This window comes from Denticeps clupeoides, chromosome 2, assembly GCF_900700375.1.
Source record: "Denticeps clupeoides chromosome 2, fDenClu1.1, whole genome shotgun sequence".
Taxonomy (NCBI): Eukaryota; Metazoa; Chordata; class Actinopteri; order Clupeiformes; family Denticipitidae; genus Denticeps; species Denticeps clupeoides.
This window is the reverse complement of record NC_041708.1, coordinates 13,579,047-13,601,059: the sequence shown is the minus strand read 5'-3', so window position 1 is coordinate 13,601,059 and position 22,013 is coordinate 13,579,047. Positions and strand designations below refer to the sequence as shown.

General features: G+C 41.9%; 1 protein-coding gene across 8 annotated transcripts in view; it reads right to left on the bottom strand.

Moving 5' to 3' along the window:
* The window catches only part of cdh23 (cadherin-related 23), a 213,103-nt gene that overhangs the window by 81,661 nt on the left and 109,429 nt on the right, over nucleotides 1-22,013 (bottom strand). For 7 of the 8 annotated variants that reach the window (XR_003748543.1, XM_028969157.1, XM_028969156.1 and 4 more), the window contains 3 exons: nucleotides 9,549-9,661; nucleotides 6,983-7,171; nucleotides 172-321 (listed from right to left, as the gene is read on the bottom strand). Coding sequence is in view for 7 of the 8 variants with exons in the window: in XM_028969157.1 (XP_028824990.1) it covers nucleotides 172-321; nucleotides 6,983-7,171; nucleotides 9,549-9,661 (452 nt within the window). In the remaining variant the exon portion in view is untranslated. Of the gene's footprint in view, nucleotides 1-171; nucleotides 322-6,982; nucleotides 7,172-9,548; nucleotides 9,662-20,518; nucleotides 20,624-22,013 lie in introns of all 8 variants that reach the window. The other variant, XM_028969170.1, reaches the window with a different exon arrangement.

Below are 22,013 nucleotides of genomic sequence, written 5' to 3'. Positions count from 1 at the left end.
TATTATTTTTGTTGTTTTCTATCAGTATAAGTGGCTCATGGGAGAATAGTATTCACTACTGATTCACTACTCATATACAAACTAGTACTTTTCTCACATGAACATGCACAGTGATCTACAGTATATACATAATAAAAGACTAGAGTGTCCTGGTACATTGTGGGTACTCACAGAGAAGCTGTAGGTCTTGATGGTCTCATAGTCAAGAGGGACCGCCACCCGGACCCGTATGTCGGCACGACCCTGCACCGATGTGGGGGAGATGGTGAAGTGGTCTGAGTTGTTCCCAGTTAAAAACACCTGGAACATGCTGTTCACGCCCTGCAGAACCAACAGAGACATGGTACCGCTCTTTAAATGAAGCTAATTATCACCTTGTTGTTCATATAGGTCATTTGTTTGGCAATATTCATCTTTGTTATTCTCTTTCAAAATAACAGAATGTTCCACATGCTAAACAGATCATTTCCATCTGATGACCCATTCATTTACATCACACCCATGCCATCATCTCCAATTTAGGCTGATTTAAGATGGCTCCATCAGGGATTTTCATAATGCGCTTTGCTTTCTGCTTTATGATTATGGCAGAAATATTTTTTTTCTGCTTTGTTTGGAACACATTGACATCATTGTAAACGACATCAACAATGTTTTTTTTAAGTTATTTTTATTGATATTATTATAGAAATATGGGGTGGTAGTAGCCAAGTGGGTAAGACACTCACTAATGAACCAGATGACCACAAAGTTCAAACTCAGTTTACTAGCATTTACTTAACCCTGAATGTATCCAGGTTGACTGTATCTGTAACTACTGATTGCAAGTCGCTCTGGATAAGTGCTCTTGATAAGGGCGTCTGCTGGAAATTACAAAAACAATAATATTCTCAGGGTTACAAAAACAGCTCAATCTATCCCCTCCCATTCAAACCCTAATAAAGAGGAAAAACAAAAACAAAATTCTACAGTGAATAAATAGAAGGAAAGGAGAAAACAGTCACAACAGCATATACTAACAGAAAAAGCAAACCACCACTACAGAATCCCACCCAGACACAAACTGTATCACACTGTAACAGGAAGGAAATTCTTACTCTGAACCAGATCAAGAAAAGGACCCCAAATCTTTTTAAAAGTCTTAAGGGACACATCCATTTCTGGTTGGGCCGAATGCACCCTGTGTTTAAGACATTGTGTAACTGTTGTTCACACAGAAGTGCTTGTCAGCAGCACCAGTTTCTGTTGCTTCATTACCGCAGCATCATTCTGAAAACAGCAGGTTCCAGTAAATTCAATCTTGATGAAAGATGTTATCTGGGATAGGTGATGCTAAACTGTGGATTCTTCAGAGGTGGTGCAGAGCAGATGGTGTTATTAGACCAGAATTTAGTTAATGTGTGGTTAGTTTCATCCTCATTTTCTACTGGCCCTGATCTCTGCTAAACTCGAATTCCTGAACTTTATTAGAAATAGCCTGTTAATGTGGCATAAAAAAGCAGGTAAAATCATTTTTCATTTGTTCCTGTACACTCCTCTTACAGTCTCAATCTACAAATAAACTTAAGGCTGTAATTGCTGCCAAAGGTGCATTGACAAAAAATAGAGCAAAGGCTGTAAACATGTATTGTTCATGTGAGTTCTTGGTTTTTTCATTTTTAATAAATTTGGCAAAACCTCAAGTAAACTTTTTTCATATTGTCATTATGGGGCGTTGTGTGAAGAATTCTGAGGGAAAAATGCATTTTTATCCATTTTAGAATAAGGCTGTTACATAATAAAAGGTAAAAAAAAAAGAATGCACTTTGAATACTTTCCAGATGCACTGTACTGGTTCTACTGGGGATCAGCAAGAGGATAATTTCTTACAGAATCTTCAATGGTCCACTACCGGATACATAAATCACACATGCTCGGATTGTCGAGAAAACATCAGGAAGGCATTTGTGTTTGTCCAACAATGTTGTCCAGGTTCATCATTGTCACTCTAGAAAAGCCACACTGTCAGTGAGGTGTGTCTGGGTAAATTGAGAGAAAAACGGTAGTGGACAAAGAACCAACATCTTCTATACCAGACACAAAACTAACCATGCATTGCTGGAACATTCTGATACCCTGAGCTTATTTGTGTGTGAAGCATTCAGAAGCAAAAACAGATGCACCAAACGGACTAAGCACACACTCATGAATACACAGACACAAAAGAAGAGACATACACAATATCTGCACAGGGAACAAGAAGTTCAATTAAAGTGCAATAAAAGCACTGATGTGACTTCAAATATGTTTTCAGGATTTACAGATAAAACAGACAAAAAAAGACTGGTTGCTAGTATGTTGTTCTTTTTGTGGGTGTGTAATTATTTTAGACACCTAGAAGATTAATTTTGTTCATCCAATCCCTCAGTTTCTTGTGTGTAAAATAAGTGGGAGGAATTCATAGTAATAGTGGATGGTGTCACATGCAAAAAATAACACAAACCGTGTTGTCAGATACATGAAACTCAGAAAATGACTGAAAATATTTGATGACCTGAATGTCTGCTAGTCATCTTAAGGCCACTTCTACTACAATATATAGATTATTTGCTCTTTAATTATGACAAATCCAACATTTGAAAATGTTCCCAGTGCACTACATCTGACATTTTCGGGGGAGGGCCAGTTTACCATTGGCTTGTGGGAATAAATTACTGCACTTGTAGCACCCACATGAACAAGGGGTAAAGTGAGTCTGGGACCCATGTTTCAATAACCCACTTTACATGTTATCTCCCCAGATAATCAGAATACTTGTTTCGATTTGTTTTTTAACGTTGTCCTGAAAGGAAATTATGGTTCTACACACAAAGCTCACTCTCTGTCAATTCACAGCTGAGAGGGACAGTCGAGGCCATTATCTTGAACAGTATGGCATGTTTACAGTAAACCAGCAGTCAGGCAGCACTAATGGCAATGCGGAGGAGAAACAGCTGAATCGGTGGGAGCACCAGCTTCCTCAGAGTGGATAAGTGACATCAAATTCCCCGGAATCCTCATTAGTGTCTTTCTCTGCTTTCGCCACCTCCTGCTGTGCTGATGTGGAACATGTGGAGAAGAGAAGGTCAAAGAGCCTTCCTGAGTCATCATTTTCATTTACGCACACACACACTCACGCACAAACACACACACATGAGGGGGGCAAATATTAAGTGGTATTTCTCTGTCAGAGTTCATAGGTCAAAGTTCGGTCTAACCAAGCTCCTGCGCTCCACCCTGTGAGTGCTGACAGTAAATTTTGGTGCTACAGTATCTGCTGCAGGGTAGCTATTCACCAGTAAAAGAGACTCTGGTCGAGAACAGAAGGGAAATTAAGTCAGAGTTCAATAAACATTTAACCTGGAGTGTTCTGCTGCAGGAGAAAATGAAAATCATGGGAAGGGGGTTGTGGTGCCGAAAAAAAGGAAAGAAATCACAATTTTGACTCAGTCAAAGGAAGAAGATGATCATATTTAGTCTGATGGTAATTTTCTCCTCAGTGACAATTATTTCACACTCATTAATCCGACATTTAACCATAAACGTTGGTCACGCAAAACAGGCTGCAGCACATGGAAACAATATTTTTCATATTCATATGATTATTCGACAACAACTGAGTTTGATTGTGAGAATCTCTTCACTATAGAGAGTCTGAACAAAGTCATTTTAAACTCTTATGTTATTATTATTAAGATGGCATTAGAATACGCCTCATTTGAAGTGCAAATAATTTGGAAAAATGATTAGTAAGGACAATGATGTCACACCATAAGGGTGTACAAGATTAAAGAACTCTAAAAGAAAGCCATTGTATACAGATGTAAACTTTTATACTGCTAAATACAGTAACGAGCAGGGATAAAAAAAAATGGATGTTTCACTGACAGTTCCTATGAGGAACCAACTAACCAACTAACAATGTGTCCCCCAGCTCAACATATAACAAGAGTGTCACTTTTTTCTTTTTAAAAATCTTTTTTTCATCCTCCAGATCGATGTAGATGTCATGTAAGTGGTCAAAATTGCCCCTTTTGTTTTCCATTGTTTGTTGGTTTGAGAAGCAGATTGTAGAAGCAGGTTGATGGCACGTCCTTATGCAGCACATGTGTCAGCTGAAGGGGGCCATAAATGTAATTACCATCCATTTTCCCCCCAGCTCTTGCCCCCTTTAAAAACGGTTGTCACACGGGGACCGGCTACAGTTTGGTGAGTAGCAGAAAGTGTACAAGTGACAGCGAGTACTGACTTTGCTGGGCGTGTTCACCCAGAATCCACTTGATGGCTGTAAAAGGGTGAAGAAGAGGAAGAGGAAGACACAAGTGGTGCAGAAAGTGTTTTTGACTTTGTAGTCTTTATGTGAAAGAGAGAGATAGAGTATAGAGACATAGAAGAGCACACAATAAAATAATGACAGAGAAAAGCTGCAGGATGGTGTGAGAGCTGACATGAGCAGCTACAGCAGAGAAACTGGGCCTGAAATGAGAATGGTCCAGAAAGAGGTGTCACATTGCATATTCATTATAACAGTGAGGGGCGACATTATAATAACAAAAGACAGGCAGAGCGCAGTTTACACTCAGATGAATGAGAGCCGAATGATGACAGCAGGTTCCATTCATCTAAATCCGCACCTGCTGATGGCTGGCCGTCTGTCTCTTACTGTAACTGAACAGACTTTACCAATACAACTCTGATGCTTATCAGCTCTTATTATTAATGGTGCAGATGGAGAACCAGAATGTGTGTGTGTGCGTTTAATCCTGCTGCATGTGGGATGTTATGTGTGTTGACAGTTTTTGGAAAGTTTAATTCTGTACACATTATGCAAATTCACCCATATGAGGAAGTTAAACCAGCTTGTTTCACCACTCCAGGTTAATTTCCACAGGGCTGATAAGCTTAATTTTTTCATTTAGTACCAAGAGGTACATAACTCTGACATAAATGCATTGTGGGGTCATTTAACCCCACAGGTGCAATATTCTGCAACAACATGATGCTTACATCAAACAGGGCATGCAGCTCCTTCATTAACATATTAGTTACTGCATTACTATCTTATTAATAGCATTAATAACTTATTACTTCATTCATAACTTGAAGTTACTGCACTAATAATATGCAGTTACTACAAAAACAGCCGACATCTGTACAAATATTGGCATTTTCTATGGTTCTGTTAGTTCTTTCAGAAAATCAGATCATCATTAAGTGAACGCTCCTCTCTAGATCTAATAAGCCTAATTACATGTTGACCTTGTTCACTCTCTGCAACAATTGAGACATAATTGTGTGTGAATTGAGATGTAATTTTCTCTTAATGCTGTTTTTCGTGCCGAATAGTGACACAGAACCGTGGGTGTTTTCAGAATTTTAAACATGGCAGCAGTGAAATGAGAACAAAGTGGGTTTGAATAAGAAAAAAGCAAGCGAGAAGTGAAACCAAATGCAGGTAATAATTTACTGCAATTTTTTCTGTGAATTGTCCAATGCTCAGCTCTGGGCTGAATACTAGTTCTGAGTATTGACTGTGATGACTGTAGATTTATATTAAACTATTTTACAAACACACACAGAAATTCATCCAGATTCCTTATCCACAGCATGTATACTGTTCTATTTCTCCAGTTGCAATGTCGAATATTATTGTTTTGTCTGTGTACAGGTTATATTTGTTTCTTTATATATTTATACACTGGTTCCACAGCTAACAATGATTTTTGGTGTACTGGTTATAAAAAGGGCAGATAGGGCTTTAGTCCGAATATTGATCAGAATTATAAAAGGAAAAAAGACCTGGCTACATCACAATGCAGAGCAGAGGGAGAGCAGTTCAGTTTTGCAAACAATAAATAATACAGCTGTATAATCAGGGGTGGGTGGGTACCACACACACAGACACACACATACACACACGCACACACTCTTTTCATCCATGTGCAAATGCTCTCCACCCGACCAGCATATCGTCACTGTGTCGACAACACTTATGAATAAATATTATTACACTTAATAACCCAGTCTCTCTCTTTCCTCCTCTTTTCAGCGGCTTTCTCCTCTGTGCTGAGTTGATGAGAGATGATGACATCTATCTCCTAACTTCTATCACGGACTAATTAAACCAGACACCACTCCACACTTCTGCTCTTCATGTGAGAAAAATCTGCGTGTGGTGTGAGTGTCAGGCTGCACTATACAGGGACTCCCTTTTCTTTGAAAGGATTGTTAGCTCTTATTAAGTATCTAACCAACCACCAGTGGCAGCTGGTGAAATAATATTTGGTGTGGTGCACTTTTGCAAGTCAGTTTTCAGATGCACTCAAACCACAAGCTGCTTAGCTGCTCCAGCTAACTGCAAACAAAGTACAATGGTAAACTACGAGGAATTTCCTGAATGGAGCTGTAACCTCGACTTTGTGAGCGGGATTTGGTTACAGAATTCTGCACCCAAAAGTTCTCCAATACTTTCAATTGAAGAGGGTTCCAGTGCGTATGCATAGTGTGTGTCTAAGGTAAAGATTTCTGCACCCCAAAGGGACAGGAAATATGTCACACAACCTTTAAATGAGAGATAGAATATTTTAAACTACACTTAAGTGCAGATTATACACAGTACTCACAAGAGTGTATAATGTATAGCTTGTTTATTTTAATTTTCATGTTTTTCTAAAATTATTTAATGTGATCTTCTTCTTCATGTGACACTTAAAGTGAAGTGATTGTCACATGTGATACATGGCAGTGTGTGGGGATGGTGTTTTGCTCAGTGGCACCTCAGTGGCACCTTGGCAGATCAGGATTCGAACCTGCAACCTTCTGATTACAGGGCCACTTCCTTAACCGCTAGGCAACCACTGCCCCACTGGTGGGGCAGCGACACAGTGCCCCCCTATCGATGGGCCGCCACACACATAGACATGCACACACACACTTGATCCTGGTGCAGGTTCCTGAGCCTTACCTCATCCTTGTCCTCCACTTGGATGAAGAGGGGCAGGGCAAAGCCCACCTGTGCCAGTTCAGTGATGCGCACGCGGTACTCTGAACTGTTGAACTGTGGCGCGTTGTCATTCTTGTCGATGAGCAGGATGGTGAAAGTGGTCAAGACGGTGGCGTCGGAAGGCGTGCGGTCATCATTTAGTTCTGTGGCCTGAGACAGGGGACAGCAACCGGGGGGCTGTTAGAGATGGACGTGGTCAAGTATGGCAGGCTGCTGTCAATAAAGTATATTTCACATTTTGTATTTTCTGCGTTACTCAGTGGAAAACAGTGCACAAATCCACATATTTTTTCCCAAATTTACCGCGTGTCAATTTTTGTAGATGGATCAGATACGCTTTGGAAGATACTAGTTGACTATAAAGCAGTTGTGGCAGGGGAAGCAAATCTAACCAAATATCCACTCATCACAATATGACTCACACTGACTCACTACCCATAACCTAGAAAAGGAAGAAAAGGCCACTGAGTGAGGACCGGGTGAAGAACACCAGCCCACCATGGAGTGGTTGGTCAACTTAGCTGATTTAATTTAATGATCTGGAAGGTATAAGGCATATGCATAGTGTTCAAAAACCCTAATGAACGCACCACCACATGACCCTCATCACAATCTAAATTAAAAAAGAAAATCTTTTCATGGTACCTGCTGGATCAGCTCTTGGTAAATATATACCTGCAACAAAAAATCTTCAACAAAAATATTTTTTTTGTTGAAATGGTTTGGTTGGAGTGAACATAAAAATGACATGCTAACTAAATCTGCTTAGAGAAGTGGAGAAAAACTGTTTTTCCAGTGCAGAGCCCATGAGGTGACCCCTGACAGAAGTGGAGGGGAGAGTTGTTGTCCGATGTGGTGACCCCTCGCTCCGTTTACCACAGGCGCATTTATTGGATGAAAGGGACACAAAGCAATCATAACAATAGGCTGTAAGTGGGGGCAGGGCCAGGCCAGAGGGGAGCGGCATGCTATGCAATGTGATTTGAGGTGAAAAAAATCAGATTGAAAGCGACACAATTACCCTCCCCTGCCTGTGTGATGCCGTGATAAGAAGGGCGGACGTTCCTGATAAAGTGATGACAGGTGGCTCAGTGCGGAGGTCCATTCAGTGCCGCAGGCCCCAGGTAATCATGGGACCGGCCAGTTTTCCTCGCAGACACCCCACTTGCACACACCGTGTCTCCTGTGATGACCTCCACCTCCATGAAGTGCGGTGCCATTCCAAGCTTTGTGAAGTTGAAACATTTGTTTTATTACTTTCCACTCAAAATCAATATATGTGGAGAGGGAGAGGGACGAGGAGGAGCTGCAGAGGCAGAGAGACACAGACAAAGCGAGGGACCAGTGGAGGGAACAAAGATGAAAATCTATAACTTATGAATATGTTTTTGGAAACTTTTCATTTATTCGGGTCGTGTAATTCTGCTACTTTGCTGTAATTATGGATTTCAGTTGTGAGGTAAAATTTATATCAGAATGTTAATTATGACCTACTTACAAACACACACACACCCACACCCACACACACACACACACACACACATACACACACACACAAGATGTCTACACAAAACAAAGAGGAAATAAAGTGAAGTGTGTGTTTGTGTGTGTGACTGAGACATGAACATGAAATGTTCATTCTGTTATATTCCAACACAGCAGTTTCAGATGTTCAAAATCAAGTGTCACTGAGACTCACTGTGAAGAAGACAGAGGAAAGAGTTACAACCGCAGCAGAGATAAGTAGATGGATGGAGGAATGGATGGATGGATGGCAAAATGGATGGATCAGTAGAGTGTTTCCTCATGCCTCACACTTGATCCTTTACCTAAGACAGATAGAGTATCTACTATTCTGAAACAACCCATTTCTGTCTCTGTCCCCGTCTCTCTTTCTCCGCTGTGCTATGAATGTTTTAAAGACATTAACAAGACCACAATCTTCACCTTGTGGGAGTATCTGGCCTTTGTGATTAAACCTTGGAACACACTTACACACGCAAGAAAAGTACAATATAAGTACACTAAAGTTATGAAATACAAGTTTTAAAATGAAAGGTTTTCATGATCCCTGTAAAAGTAAATGTTGATATTTAAAGCACAGACATTTTTGCCGTAAGAATCAGATCTGTGGAAAATCCGTGAACAAAGCCACTGATCCATGCTCCCAGGTCAAGTGTGAATAAATAGTTCATTACAGCACATCACAGCAGAGCCAAGTGCTGTTCCTGTCCAATCGATACCACTCAGGTAAGGTGGGGGTGCAGGTGCTACATGTGGCTCAGGGAGGCTAAGGAGGGAGGAATACATTGAAAAGGGAGGACTTCGGGTTCAGATCCCACATGTGGAGGGTACATGAAAGTGAATTCTACTGCTGTTCAGGTAGAAAGCTTTATATATCAGTGGTCACTGTGTACTTCTGCCTTTGACACTGATCCAGAACCTCAGATACAGATGAATGGGGGCATTTGGTGAATGGTGTCCAGGTGTCTCTAATAAACACTACAGTAAAGGAATACTACAGTACCTTCACAGTGAGCGAGAATCCAGCAGAGTAGAGGGGGTTCTCTCTGTCCAGCTGCCCATTGACAGTCAGAGAGCCACTGATATAGTCAACGGCGAACATGCTGTTGGTGTTTCCTGGAGAGAGAGAGGCATACGTCAAGAGGCAAGGACGGAGTTGAGGGCAGTGGGACAGATGCTCAATGCTTCAGTCTCTCTAAATTAGTTCCATCAGTCATCATTTACAGCTGCAAATATGACCACTTATACATGCAAAGCACAGGCCAAAGGAAAAATATGAAACCCAGAGTTTGGCTGTGATTTTGTTTGTTCACAGAGCGGAACTGACATCAGTTTAGCTGAGGCCATATCTAACCAAACAAAGTGCAGGGTTACACTTTACCTACACAATAACAATCCGACTTTAAGACATAAGCTTGGCTGCTTATCAGCTTTGGACTCAAGCCGTGGACCTTTAGCTTTTTGGAAATACGATATTTTCTCCTCGTCTCCGCCCTTTCCTCGGTTCTTCTCCACTTCTTACCATTGCAGCTGCTGTCCCTGTTCACTGCACACTAATTATGTCCAGGAGATGGGCTGTCAGACGGGGATAGATAAAGGTTTGGGGAGGCTGTCCTTCTCCCCTCCTTCACGGACCCCCTTGCTAAGGACTCCGTCACTGCTGACACTGGTGGGAACTGCAGTGGAATAAATCTAAGTTCTCTGTGTGCTCATTATGGCTATTAGCTGCTGATAGGTTCAGCCCAAGCAAACAGCAGTAGAACACTGGAGTCAGAAAATGAATAATTACTTCTCACTTGTCTGACAGTAAAATATTGCAGAACAGCAGATATTACTGTACTAAGTATATTGCAATGATAAAATATTTTAGTTAATTCTACTCAATTCTACTCTACGCCTTAAATGGGAATATTACTATTATAGCAGTTTCTATTTTCTGTATCTCCCATCCAGTCACACAAACCACGTCACTTTCGTAATACACAATTATGGCATTAATTCGATTTCAGGACACTTAAGTTTAGCAGATGGCTGGGAGACAATGACAAAGCCAATTTTGGACACACTCTCTTTACAATGAAGTGGAAAAGAAAACACAATGTGTGGTTGGAAAACATGAAACATGATGGAATCATCTTCCATCTCTGGAATGTATGTATAGTACAGGCCAAAGGTTTGGACACACCTTCTCATTTAATGTGTTTTCTTTATTTTCATTACCATTTACATTGGTAGATTCTCACTGAAGGCATCAAAACTATGAAAGAACATATGTGAAGTTATGTACTTAACAAAAAAGATGAAATAACTGAAAACATGTTTTATATTGTAGTTTCTTCAAAATAGCCACCCTTTGCTCTGATTACTGCTTTTCACACTCTTGGCATTCTCTCAATGAGCTTCAAGAGGTAGTCACATGAAATGGTTTTCCAACAGTCTTGAAGGAGTTCCCAGAGGTATTTAGCACTTGTTGGCCCCTTTGCCTTCACTCTGCGGCCAAACCAGGCACAAGGGCCAAAACAGGGGAAACAAAAGGAGGAAAACAAAAACAAACCCGCAGGCATGTGGCGATTGCCAGGAACTGAAAAACATACAGGACGTAGGTCACAGATCCCACATAAAATGTCGCAGCCCCGATCGACTGCTCAGCAAGTCCTTATAACAGGGCTCCAGCCATGTACACCTAATTAGCCATGCCTGTACATGGCTGGAGCCCTGCTGTCAAGCAGATTGGTGCCTGCTGTGTTCCCAGCTGCACTCAATCATGACAGAGACCATGGGTTATGTCCTCAGAGCCCAAGCAGTAACATCAGTGGAGGTGGTGGGGTGGGCAGCGGCAACTGCACTGCTGTGGCTAGTGGTCCTCCCTCTCAATGGAGGCGTCCTGCATGGCGGACTCGGTCCCTCCAACCTGCACACAAAAATCAGCGGCAAACCTTCCGGGTACATGTAGACCCTGTCTCCTCCCACACCCTCTGATGCTTCTGGTGATGTGCCCCATGCAGGGAGGCAGTCCCGGACCCTCCGACGACCTCTTACTGCACCCCTGGGTGGTGCTTTCTGGGCACGTACAGCCCCTATTGCTGCACATCCCTGGTGGCAGTGTGGGGGCTTCGCCAGACCATCTGCTCAGCCCCTTTTGCGTCCATTGGGACAAGCAGGCCCCCTTCCTGCCGGTCCCTGACTGGCCACCATGCTTACCATGCTTAGTCTAGTCTAATAAGACTAGACTAAAACTAAAAGACTGGCTGCCAAAAACAATACTGTAGCTACAGCACAGGAGCAGGATGGTGACAGTCAAAAGGTACCTGGAGGAGGTGAGGACAGGAAAACACATCAAGACCAACCAGGGAGACTGTTACCAGGGGCAGCGAGGACCCATTGTTGCCTGGGGCCATAGGTGAGTAGGGCTTGAGAGACCAACATTGTTGGGAAATTACCCCTGATTGAGGCCAGAAGGTGCAGGAAGTTGGTGGATGCAGTGATGAAAAGAATTGAGTTGTTTGTGTGGTTAGGGGCTGGGTATGGTATTGTGTTTGGGATGGTGGGCAGTTCGGTCAAATAAGTGACACACTTCAGGGGTTAGATGAGGCCATAACATATAATGAACATGGAGATAGGCAAACAGAAGACAGTGTGTTTGATATATGCCATAAAATAATATATGCAATAATGCCATAACACACAGCTATACAGTAATTAGACTTAGTCTTCATTCCTCTAGGGGACTCTAATTTGAATGAAAGTTTGTATGTGTGTTTAGTCTGGTCTTGACTCTGCCTGTCAGGGTTGTCTAGTGTATTAGTATACAGATTGAGATGAAATTTATACACAGAACACTCATCTAAATAGAATTATTCATAGCCCTTTCAAAGCAGCTTGACTGTGGATTTCAGTTAAAACAATAACTATAACTACATACAATGAATGTTTCTTTTTCTTGCAGAAGAAAAAAAAAATCAAGTGTTTTTACTGAGGTGTGTCCAGCATTTAGTAGCTGACTACAGGCAAGAGAGTGAATAAAAGCCTGATTCTGATCCCCATTCTAATGTAGTAATAAATGTGACTTCTGAACTTTCAAACAGAGAGAAAATGGAGAGAGTGTGTGTTTTTGACTCTGTGTGTACAGAGACTCTCAGCAGTCAGGCAGAAAAATTGCCAAAGCTTTCACATTACTGACTGTACTGAGCTGGAAAATAAGAAGCCAAGGTATCCAAGACTGATGTGTGTGACTGACTATGAGTGCACACACACACACGGACACACACATGCACACACAAGGACACATGCACATGAATTAATATACATAAATATAGATGTGCACATCCATTGAGTACTTACAGTATGCATTGACTGTTCTAATCGGAATGAACTATTCCAATAAGAATCAAAGAGACAAACTTGTAAGAAGTAAGCTCTAAATATTTGTATCTGTATTCAACTGAAAAAACATTTAGTCAGTGGTGGTGGGTGGGGTGAAATAATCCACCTTGTCCAGGTGCCATAATCCTCCTGATGGTTTAAATCGAAGGAGGGTGGCACACGACAAGTTCAGTTCTGTGCAAGGAAGGGTTCAGTTGTGCATGCCACTGGGAGGGGTCACTCACACTGCTTCATCTTTAGCTGTTTTTAAGATAGATGTCCAGCCAGCTTCAGTCATGGAAGAGTCATTTGTAATAAAAGGAGCACACAGAGAGGGGAGAAAAAAACTGTTTGTTGACTTCCCTCAGTCAACACACTGGCTTTTCTTTTAATTTCCTATAATGAGACAATGTGAGCTGTCTATTTTTTTGTTTCTATTAATGAGCTACACTTTGTAGGACTACAGGATTTATTACATTTGCCTTACACACACAGGTCCTGGTCATAGCTCTGGAAGTTGTGTTTCTGCAGTCACATCATCCAGAGTGAGGCTGGCTATTAGTGGTGGTTTGGTTCTATGTCTACATGAAGATTATTATTATTACAACTTAAGCTGTGTGAGGAAACCAGGAAGCTCACATGAACATGCCATAAATCAGCAAAAACCCAGCCTGTGAGCAGAAACCATGCCTCTTATCATCAATCATAATAAACACACCGAATCAAACAGAACTGAATCACGCTTGTTCAAATCCAGTATCTGGGAATAATCTGCCTGAAGGATTTTTAGAAAGGTCCTGATAAGGCAGTAGTAGTGGCAGCAGAGCAGCTAAAGCATGGTTCTGTGCGGTTCTGATTGAATTGAAGAAGAGACACATTTGACATTTATTCCTGTTGGAGCTGGCAGGTTAGAATGTCTTCTCTCAGCTTCCTTAATTAGAGTGTCATTTAAGAACATTTAACACAATAATTTAAGCCATGCTTATACACAGGAGGAGATGCACAACAGCATGTGTGCACTCTGAAATTTTCTCACGTTTAAACACACTTTCACACACTCTAACACACTCCGTTCTGTGACAGCAGTTCTTTGTGATCTCAACTGATAATGCCCCCCAGGGCTTCTTGCCTTTGGCAGTCTATCAGAATCCCATGAATCCTAAATGAGGCGTTTTATTTAAAGCTCTTTTCTGCTCCATCCCCAAAAAAAGTAAAGCTGCAACAAGAATCAAGATAATAATAACACAGGAGATAAAGAGAGGCATGATGGGAAACAGATAAACAGCAGAAGCAGAGTCCTGGAGAGTCTTGAAGAGCTCAACCTACCACCCATCATGAACACACACACACACGCGCACACACACACACACACACACACACACACACACACACACAAACAGATTGCATTGATCCACAGTCTTCAGCTCTTAGGTAAAGTAATGAAACTCTCAAAAAACAAACTGTTGTCAAATGAATGTCTTTAAGACGGCTTAGAGACATCTGATGGCTTTTTTTATGTTTGTGTAGGTTTGTCTGAAAGACAGTTAGTAAACAAATTTCAAATTTAAGAACTGCTCTGCAATAGCAGCATGGTGTGACCGACAAACGCGATTGATTCCAATTAAAATTCATTCAGCATTTTGATTGATTTCGCTCATTAAAAAAATATGCACACAAACTCACACGCATCTGACTAATCATACTTACTTTTTCCACTTTTTTGTAGGTTTGTAGTCCACTGTGTGTGTGTGTATGTGTGCTGCATGTTTACGGTGGGAAATAATTTGAAAATGCGATCACTCTTTGGTCAGTTTATTGGTCAATCTATGCAGTAAATTCCAGGTAAAGACTATTCTGTGAAATGAAAGCAAACTGAACTTAAAACCACCCACTTAAAAATAATATTAATTTAGTGTGTTTGTGTGTGTGAGTGAGAGAGAGGTATGTACTCTACAGATGATGTGCAGGATCAGTATCAGACCAGTGGACTGGTCTTTTCAGTAGCATAATTACAAACCCAAGAAAATCCCCAAAGCCCCTTTTACAGGGATTTAAGTACCATTTAGCAGCTAAGCTCTGGTACCATTAGATTCTGCCATAGGGAGTGAGATCTGAGCTTCACGGTGAAACATCACAGAGAAACACCTGTGTGTGTGTGTGTGTGTGTGTGTGTGTGTGTATGAAACATAATCACCTTTTACTCTTATCGGGTGTCCAGACAAGGCTGAATATGCTATATTGTGTGTTCTGTATTTATTTTTGTGTGCCAATAAAAGGTATTGCCCTGCTAAACAGTAAACCCGTGGATGAAAAATAAATGAAATAAACAATGAATATGAATAAACAAACTAAATTAAGAATAAGTGAAAGCCTGATCTGAACCTCTTCTGTTGAATGTTTGTAAAGATAAGTGTCTAAAAACTCATTGCACAACTTACACATTTTCACCTGTCACCTGATACCAAAGCTCTGTGGATCAGTATTATGTGTCACTACATTTGGTTGGTGGTGTTTGTGGAGCTGGAAGACAACATAGTACTATAAGGATACTTTGAGGAAACAATTGGTTTAAAGATGCAGAAATAATGCATGACATCAAACATAATTCATAAAAGCCTCTTTGTAGATGGCCCCAATTTGTTGAATTGCTAAATATCTTGTATTAATTTGTTGTTTCTATTTTAGTCAAAGGATAGACAGATTTAGGTTTAGTATTGGTGTACTAAATACTTATAGTTATATGAAATTATGTACTTTAAACAATATGTACTATTTAAGATTACATAACAATATGTCTTGAGTGTCTTATATATATCCAGAAAGACATTGAATCAAAATGTTCCGATTGAGCCAGTTATCAGGTGAATCCACAAAAACCAAGATGTCTGATGACAAGCAGTTCCACCCCTATTCTAAATACAATTCCAAATACCTTCGGATTATCTGTGAAATATCTGTCGGATCCGATATGTCGGACCACCTCCGGGGTCGCTAGCTTCAACGGCAACCCGCAGGGAGCCGAAAACAGGTTCCCAGCACAATACTAAATGGTCTGTCATACTGACAGTCACAAGCAAACACTTTTTAATTGCACTATAGATTGTCAGTGTTCGGTGTTCTCTATCCTCCTCCTTCTCCAAATCCAAATAAGAACAATAACAATGATATTATAAATACATAAACAAATAAAGGCAGTGAATGATGACATCATAGATACACATACACACTTTCATGTGTCATCTGTGTTACTGACAGGCTGAATAAGAATATGACGTTATGGATAGTGAGTGAGTTATAACTATAGTACTGCTTGTTTAGTGGACTCCACAAGACTTTGGGAGGCGTCCTGTGATTTCTCATAACAAGACGTCAGCAGCAGATTCTTTAAGTTCTGTAAGTTGTAAGGTAGGATCAGACTTGTTTCTTCAAGACATACAGATACTTGATCGGATCTGGGCAATTTGGAGGACAAGTTAAACGTCACCTCAGCATTGTTCTGCAAAAAGAGGTCACTGCCATCATGGAGTCTCATTTCAATGAAGGTGTAAGATGGGAAATTTCACATCCAAGTATCACCAGGGTGCCAAAAAGCCAACAAATGGCCTGAGGTGCCTTGACAGGAAAGTCTTGTTGAGGGTGGAAGACTACTATATGTTCTACTTGGACAAGGCAGAAACATCAAAGGACAATCTGATATGTCTGTGGCAAATGCTGAATATAAGAGTTTCTTTTGAAGGCTACTGTCTCTTCATTTCCCCCTCCTCTGGGGGATCTGTGGTTCTCCCTTTCTCCCCCAGCTTCTGGGCCTTTCTCTCTCCCCCTGTTTCTCCAGGGCCAAGCTGCCTCTCTGAAGCCTGGTTCCTGGCTGAAGCCTGTCTTTCTTTCTCTCGCTCTATCCCTTTCTCTTTTCTCTTATTTTGGGTTTTTCTGTAACATTGGTACCATTTTTACATACATTTTTTCCATTTTACTGCAATAGTAATCTAATCATGTTAATAAATTCAAAACTGTTCATTCTTGTAACTCTGTATATCCAGGTAACATCATATGAGTTTAAGTACACTGCTAATAATATCTTTTACCTGAACCAACACAGGTCAATCTTACCTGAACCCACTGAAACTCATCATTTCACATTTCAGCTTTATAAAACATCATGGCTATGCGTCAAAAGCACTGCTGCTGCCTTCTGCACGTTACTGATTCTGTCACACCCCCTCCTCATCATCTACACCTGTGTCACGTCTATTATAAGGACATCTCATGCTCACATTCCTTGTCTGGTCTTGTACTGCTGACCCCCATACCAATCTCTGCTGCTGATTCATGCCAAAGAGTGTTCCGTTCATCCTAGTTTTGCATCTTGTCAGAATTCTTGTCTTGTTAATGTTTCTTGATCCTTGTCTCTGGTGTTTTAGTCCTTTCTGTTGTAGACCCCAGTCAGGTTTTGCCTACCCCTATCTCCTTGTGTTTACCCTGCCCTGCTGTGTCCAAAACCCCTGCACTCCCACCTCTGTATCTGTGAACTGTGGTTTTATGTGAGCCTCTCTTCCCCACTCCCTGTTTCCCTTTTCCCAAAGTACTGTCCGTGTAAGTACTCCAGGTTTTGCTTTCTCATAAACCACAGTTCCTGTTTCAGAATTGTGTTTTAATAAATCCTTCCTCTTCAGAAGCCTCTCTGTCCTAATTTGAGGATTTAAGGACTACTTTTTACTCTTTACATATCCCTGTTAACATGAACAAACAAATATCTCAGCACCTCTAATGTAACTAACAGGGCTTTGCAACACAGAGAGGGAGGGAACAAGGACTAAAATCCTGATCACACTCCCCAGATCATTAGCTCTGATCACCTTGCAATTAAAACCTCGTTAATCTAAATTACCCGGCAAATGAGACGAGTCCTAGAGGACCCTGACACGCCCTCTAAGGACTTAAGAAAGCAACGTTTAGCATGCTGACTCCAGCATTGCCAAGCTCTCAGAGATTTTATCTGTTTAGCTGATGAGTTTATCAGGCTACTGCCACCAGCGCTAGCACTCTTCTGGGCACAATGACAGTGTGCCACAGTGCTCATCTTCACAGCTGCCACTGGAAAATCTGTGCTCTGGTGTTCAACAGCCCCTCTTGCAGCACGCCATCAATGTGGGCACCAACATGACCAAAAGGACCCTGCCAGACCAGATCCTGACAGTGCCCTCCAACCTAGACATGACTCCCGGCGTGCCACGCAAAGCAGTCCATGAAGGTGGGAGTAAGTCCATGAGGACAAGTTGCAACTGTCCTGCGCTGATGGCTTCAGACCCGGGCCAAAGCACGGCCCATCAGTGGGCACCCTTTCAACCGTCCACGGGCGCCCGTCGCTCCGATCAGTCTCTGGCATGCCCCATTAAATGGCTGCATCTCAACTTGAATGCCACCAGACAAGGGACCATGGGGTAGGAATCCTCGACTGCCCAGAAAATCTGACCCGACTGACCCTGCGGAACATGACGTCAATATTGGCCAGGAACAAGGGGGCTGGTGGTATCCTCCCGGACAGTGGTTGCTCACCAACTTTCTTCTGTTAAATCCTGATAAGACAGAAGCTCTTGTAACTTGGGCCTCATGCCGCCAGATATAAGCTGTCAGACTACACCATACCTCTGAATAGCCTTTCTATCTTACCAATTACAGGAGTTAAGGATAGCATTCTTTTACCTTCACAATATTGCAAAGATAAGAAATATAATCTCAATGCACAAAGCAGAAAAGTTGGTCCATGCTTTTATTATATCAAGGTTAGATTACAGCAAAGAATTTCTGTCTGAATGTTCTAGTAGGTGCATGAGTAAACTTCAGCTAGTCTAGCTAGAACTAGAAAATACTACCACATCACCACGATCTTATGTTTGCTGCACTTGCTACCCATCAAATTTAGGGTTGACTACAAAATCCTACTTTTGACCTATAAAGCACTTAATGGTCTCCCCTGCAGTGAACCTTTGGTTATTTACGATCCGCCACACCCTCTGCATTCGAAGGGTGTAGGCTTCCTGCAGAATGATACAGCAAGGTGTACAGAATGATACAGTAGGGTGCAGATCTTTCTCTTATAGAGCTCCACAGTTGTGGAACGACTTGCTGGTCAGTGTTCAGGATTCAGACACAATTTTAGTGTTTAAATCTAAACTGAAAAAGCATCTGTTTACTCAAGGCCCTGGTGTTGCCTGATGCTGCTGTCTGAGGAAAATGCTGCCACAATGGTACACGAGAAACTGGAAGCAGGGAAAATGGGCAGTGGTCTGTGCTAGGCTAAGGGCTAATTGTAGCTGGCCGGATCTCCTGTCCATCCTTTTATCTAATGTCTATTCCATGGAAAATGAACTGGACTACATTTGTTTTTACAGAGCATCTCAGCTAGACGGGCTTACTGCATTTTGTGCCGACAGGATTGCAGCACTGTGCGATAAGACCTGTGGCTTGTGTGTTTACATAACACGAATAGTGCAAAAAACTCTGTGCTAGTCTCTAGCTACTCATTCATTGCTGGTGGACTTTGAGACTGTGTGATTTCAAAGTCAAGGCCAATTCAGACTCAACTTTATTGAGATCTCACCATATACAAGTACACAGAGGGATTCACAGTGTCCAAAATGGAATAACACACAAAACATGACAAAGGACCTTTTGCTCTGACACAAACATTGCCGACGCACCGGGTGGAGCCCCACCCTTATCTCGGACAATCAGACCACAAAATTGTTATGCTCGACAGATGCACAAAACCGGATTGGCCTACCTATCAGAATGGCATAGTCTTTGGTAATGCACATGCGTCATGCCATCACGGTCGTGTTTCTGTTGAATCTATCATACCACCGAATAATGTTAAGAAATTGTATATAATGTCAGTATACATGTGGGTAAACTTGGATTAGTACACAGCACAGTTACATCAGAAAGTCAATCTCCACATGATCAAACCAGAAGCTGTGGATAACTAATCTAAACTGCTCAAGGCTGGAGACTCCTCAGAAAGGGTGACAAGATGGTCCTAAGACCAGTGAGGGCCAAACTGTCTCAAGTCATTAGAGCAGCAAAGCTGGATGCCCTGAATGACTTCTATGCACAATTTGACTTATTACATTACATTACAACGTGACTGCAAGGAAATCCAACCCTCCTCCCAGTGATCAGGTGCTGTCAATAACAACAGTGGACGTCAGGAAAACGCTATGCAAAAACTCACAAAAGGCTGATAGACCAGACAACATCCCTAGAAGATGCTCAGAGAATGCGCAGACCAGTTGGAAGATGATCTCACTGACATCTTTAACATCTCACTGAGCCAAGGCCACCACCATCATGCCCATGCCTAAGAAGTCTTCAGTGTCATGTCTTAATGACTACTGTCTTGTTGCATTTACACCCATCATGATGAAGTGCTTCAAGAGGCTGCTCATGAAACATGAAGACCCTGCTCCATCATTCCCCAGCACCTGGTGGAGAAGCTGAGCCTGATGGATTTGAACACCTCCCTCTGCAACTGGATCTTGGACTTGCTGACTGAGAGACCTGGATTGGAAACAACATCTCAGCATGCAACATGCTCAGTCTGATGCTGTTTACCTTGCTAACCCATGACTGTGCATTGATGCATAGCTCCAGCCACATCATCCAGTTCGCCGATGACATGACCGTGGTGGGTTTCATCAGCAAGAACGATGATTCAGCCTACAGAGAGGAGGTACAATAACTGATGGACTGGTGTAAGGTCAACAATCAGTTTCTGAACATGGACAAAATGATTGTTGACTTCAGAAGAGAACTGAGGGAATACTCCCCACTGAACATCAAAGGATCTTGTGTGGAGATTGTCAAGAACACAAGTCCCTCTTTGTTCATCTAGAGGGGAACCTCTCCTGGGCTCGCAACACCAGCTCAACAGCCAAGAAAACCCAGCAGCTACTTCCTGCAAAGGTTGAGGAAAGCCCATCTCCAACCTCCCATCCCAACCACCTTTTATAGAGGAACTATTGAGAGCATTCTGACCAGCTGCATCACTATCTGGTTTGGAAACTGCACCGCATTGGACCTATAGCAAATAGTGAGGACAACTGAGGAGATCTCTTTCCTCCATAACAGACATTTACAACACACACTGAATCTGAAATCTGTTGTCAGCACTGTTGTGAGCGGATCAGCAATGATTCTCATTCCTCACATGGCTTGCACATGGTAGTCATGGCACAGACTTAGAGGTCTGCCAAAGGTCACAGATGGCAGAGAGATGGCAGTCTCCCTCACCCCATCCATCATTGTGGCTCTGGCAACTGCCCAGTGCTGTGCCCCACCTTTCCCCAGGTCACTTAAGGCTAGATGATGTTCGGGGTTCATTTGCAGTTCTACTCAGATATTCCTCACTGACCCTTAAACAACTTCGAACAAATATGCAGAATTTGTATGGAAAATCAAAATAAAAAAAATCCTTAGTCAACATCAAAATGAGGTGTTTACCCATGTCCAACGAAATCAAAATGATGAAAAATGTTGACATGAAAGCAAATGTAACACCCGAATGCCTGAAATGGATGTCTGATTCATCCACCCACTCCCATAATCTGTATAGGACTCCTGCCAATATGAAAGGGGGTGGAAATTTGATGTCCTCAAGACAGACTTGTCCCACCTGTTTCCCTAACCTTTTGGTTCCAGAGGTTTGGTTTAGGATCATTTAAAAAGTTGTGGATGTGTAATTAAGGCATTTTCACCGGTTTCATTGATTCCTCAGGTTACGTTTTTATAGCCAGTTTCAGACTTCAGTATCCCCTGCCAGCAAAACTACAGATGCATATGTGTGTGACTGAATGTTTATGACACACACAGACAGATTGAGAGCTCAGCAGGAGGTGAAGTGATCGTAGTTATGAAGAGAGTAGCAGGAATAGTAATGAGAAGTACGTCCATCTTTATCCCTCTCTCTCTCTCTCTGGTGTGTGCTGGAGGCTGCAGACATGTTGGTCCTCTGAGAGGTCAGATTGAGACCCTCTTAAAACTCCCTGCTGAGTCTCATTCTGCCCCATGAACACTCATATACACACATTCATACAAGTAAAAAACTGGC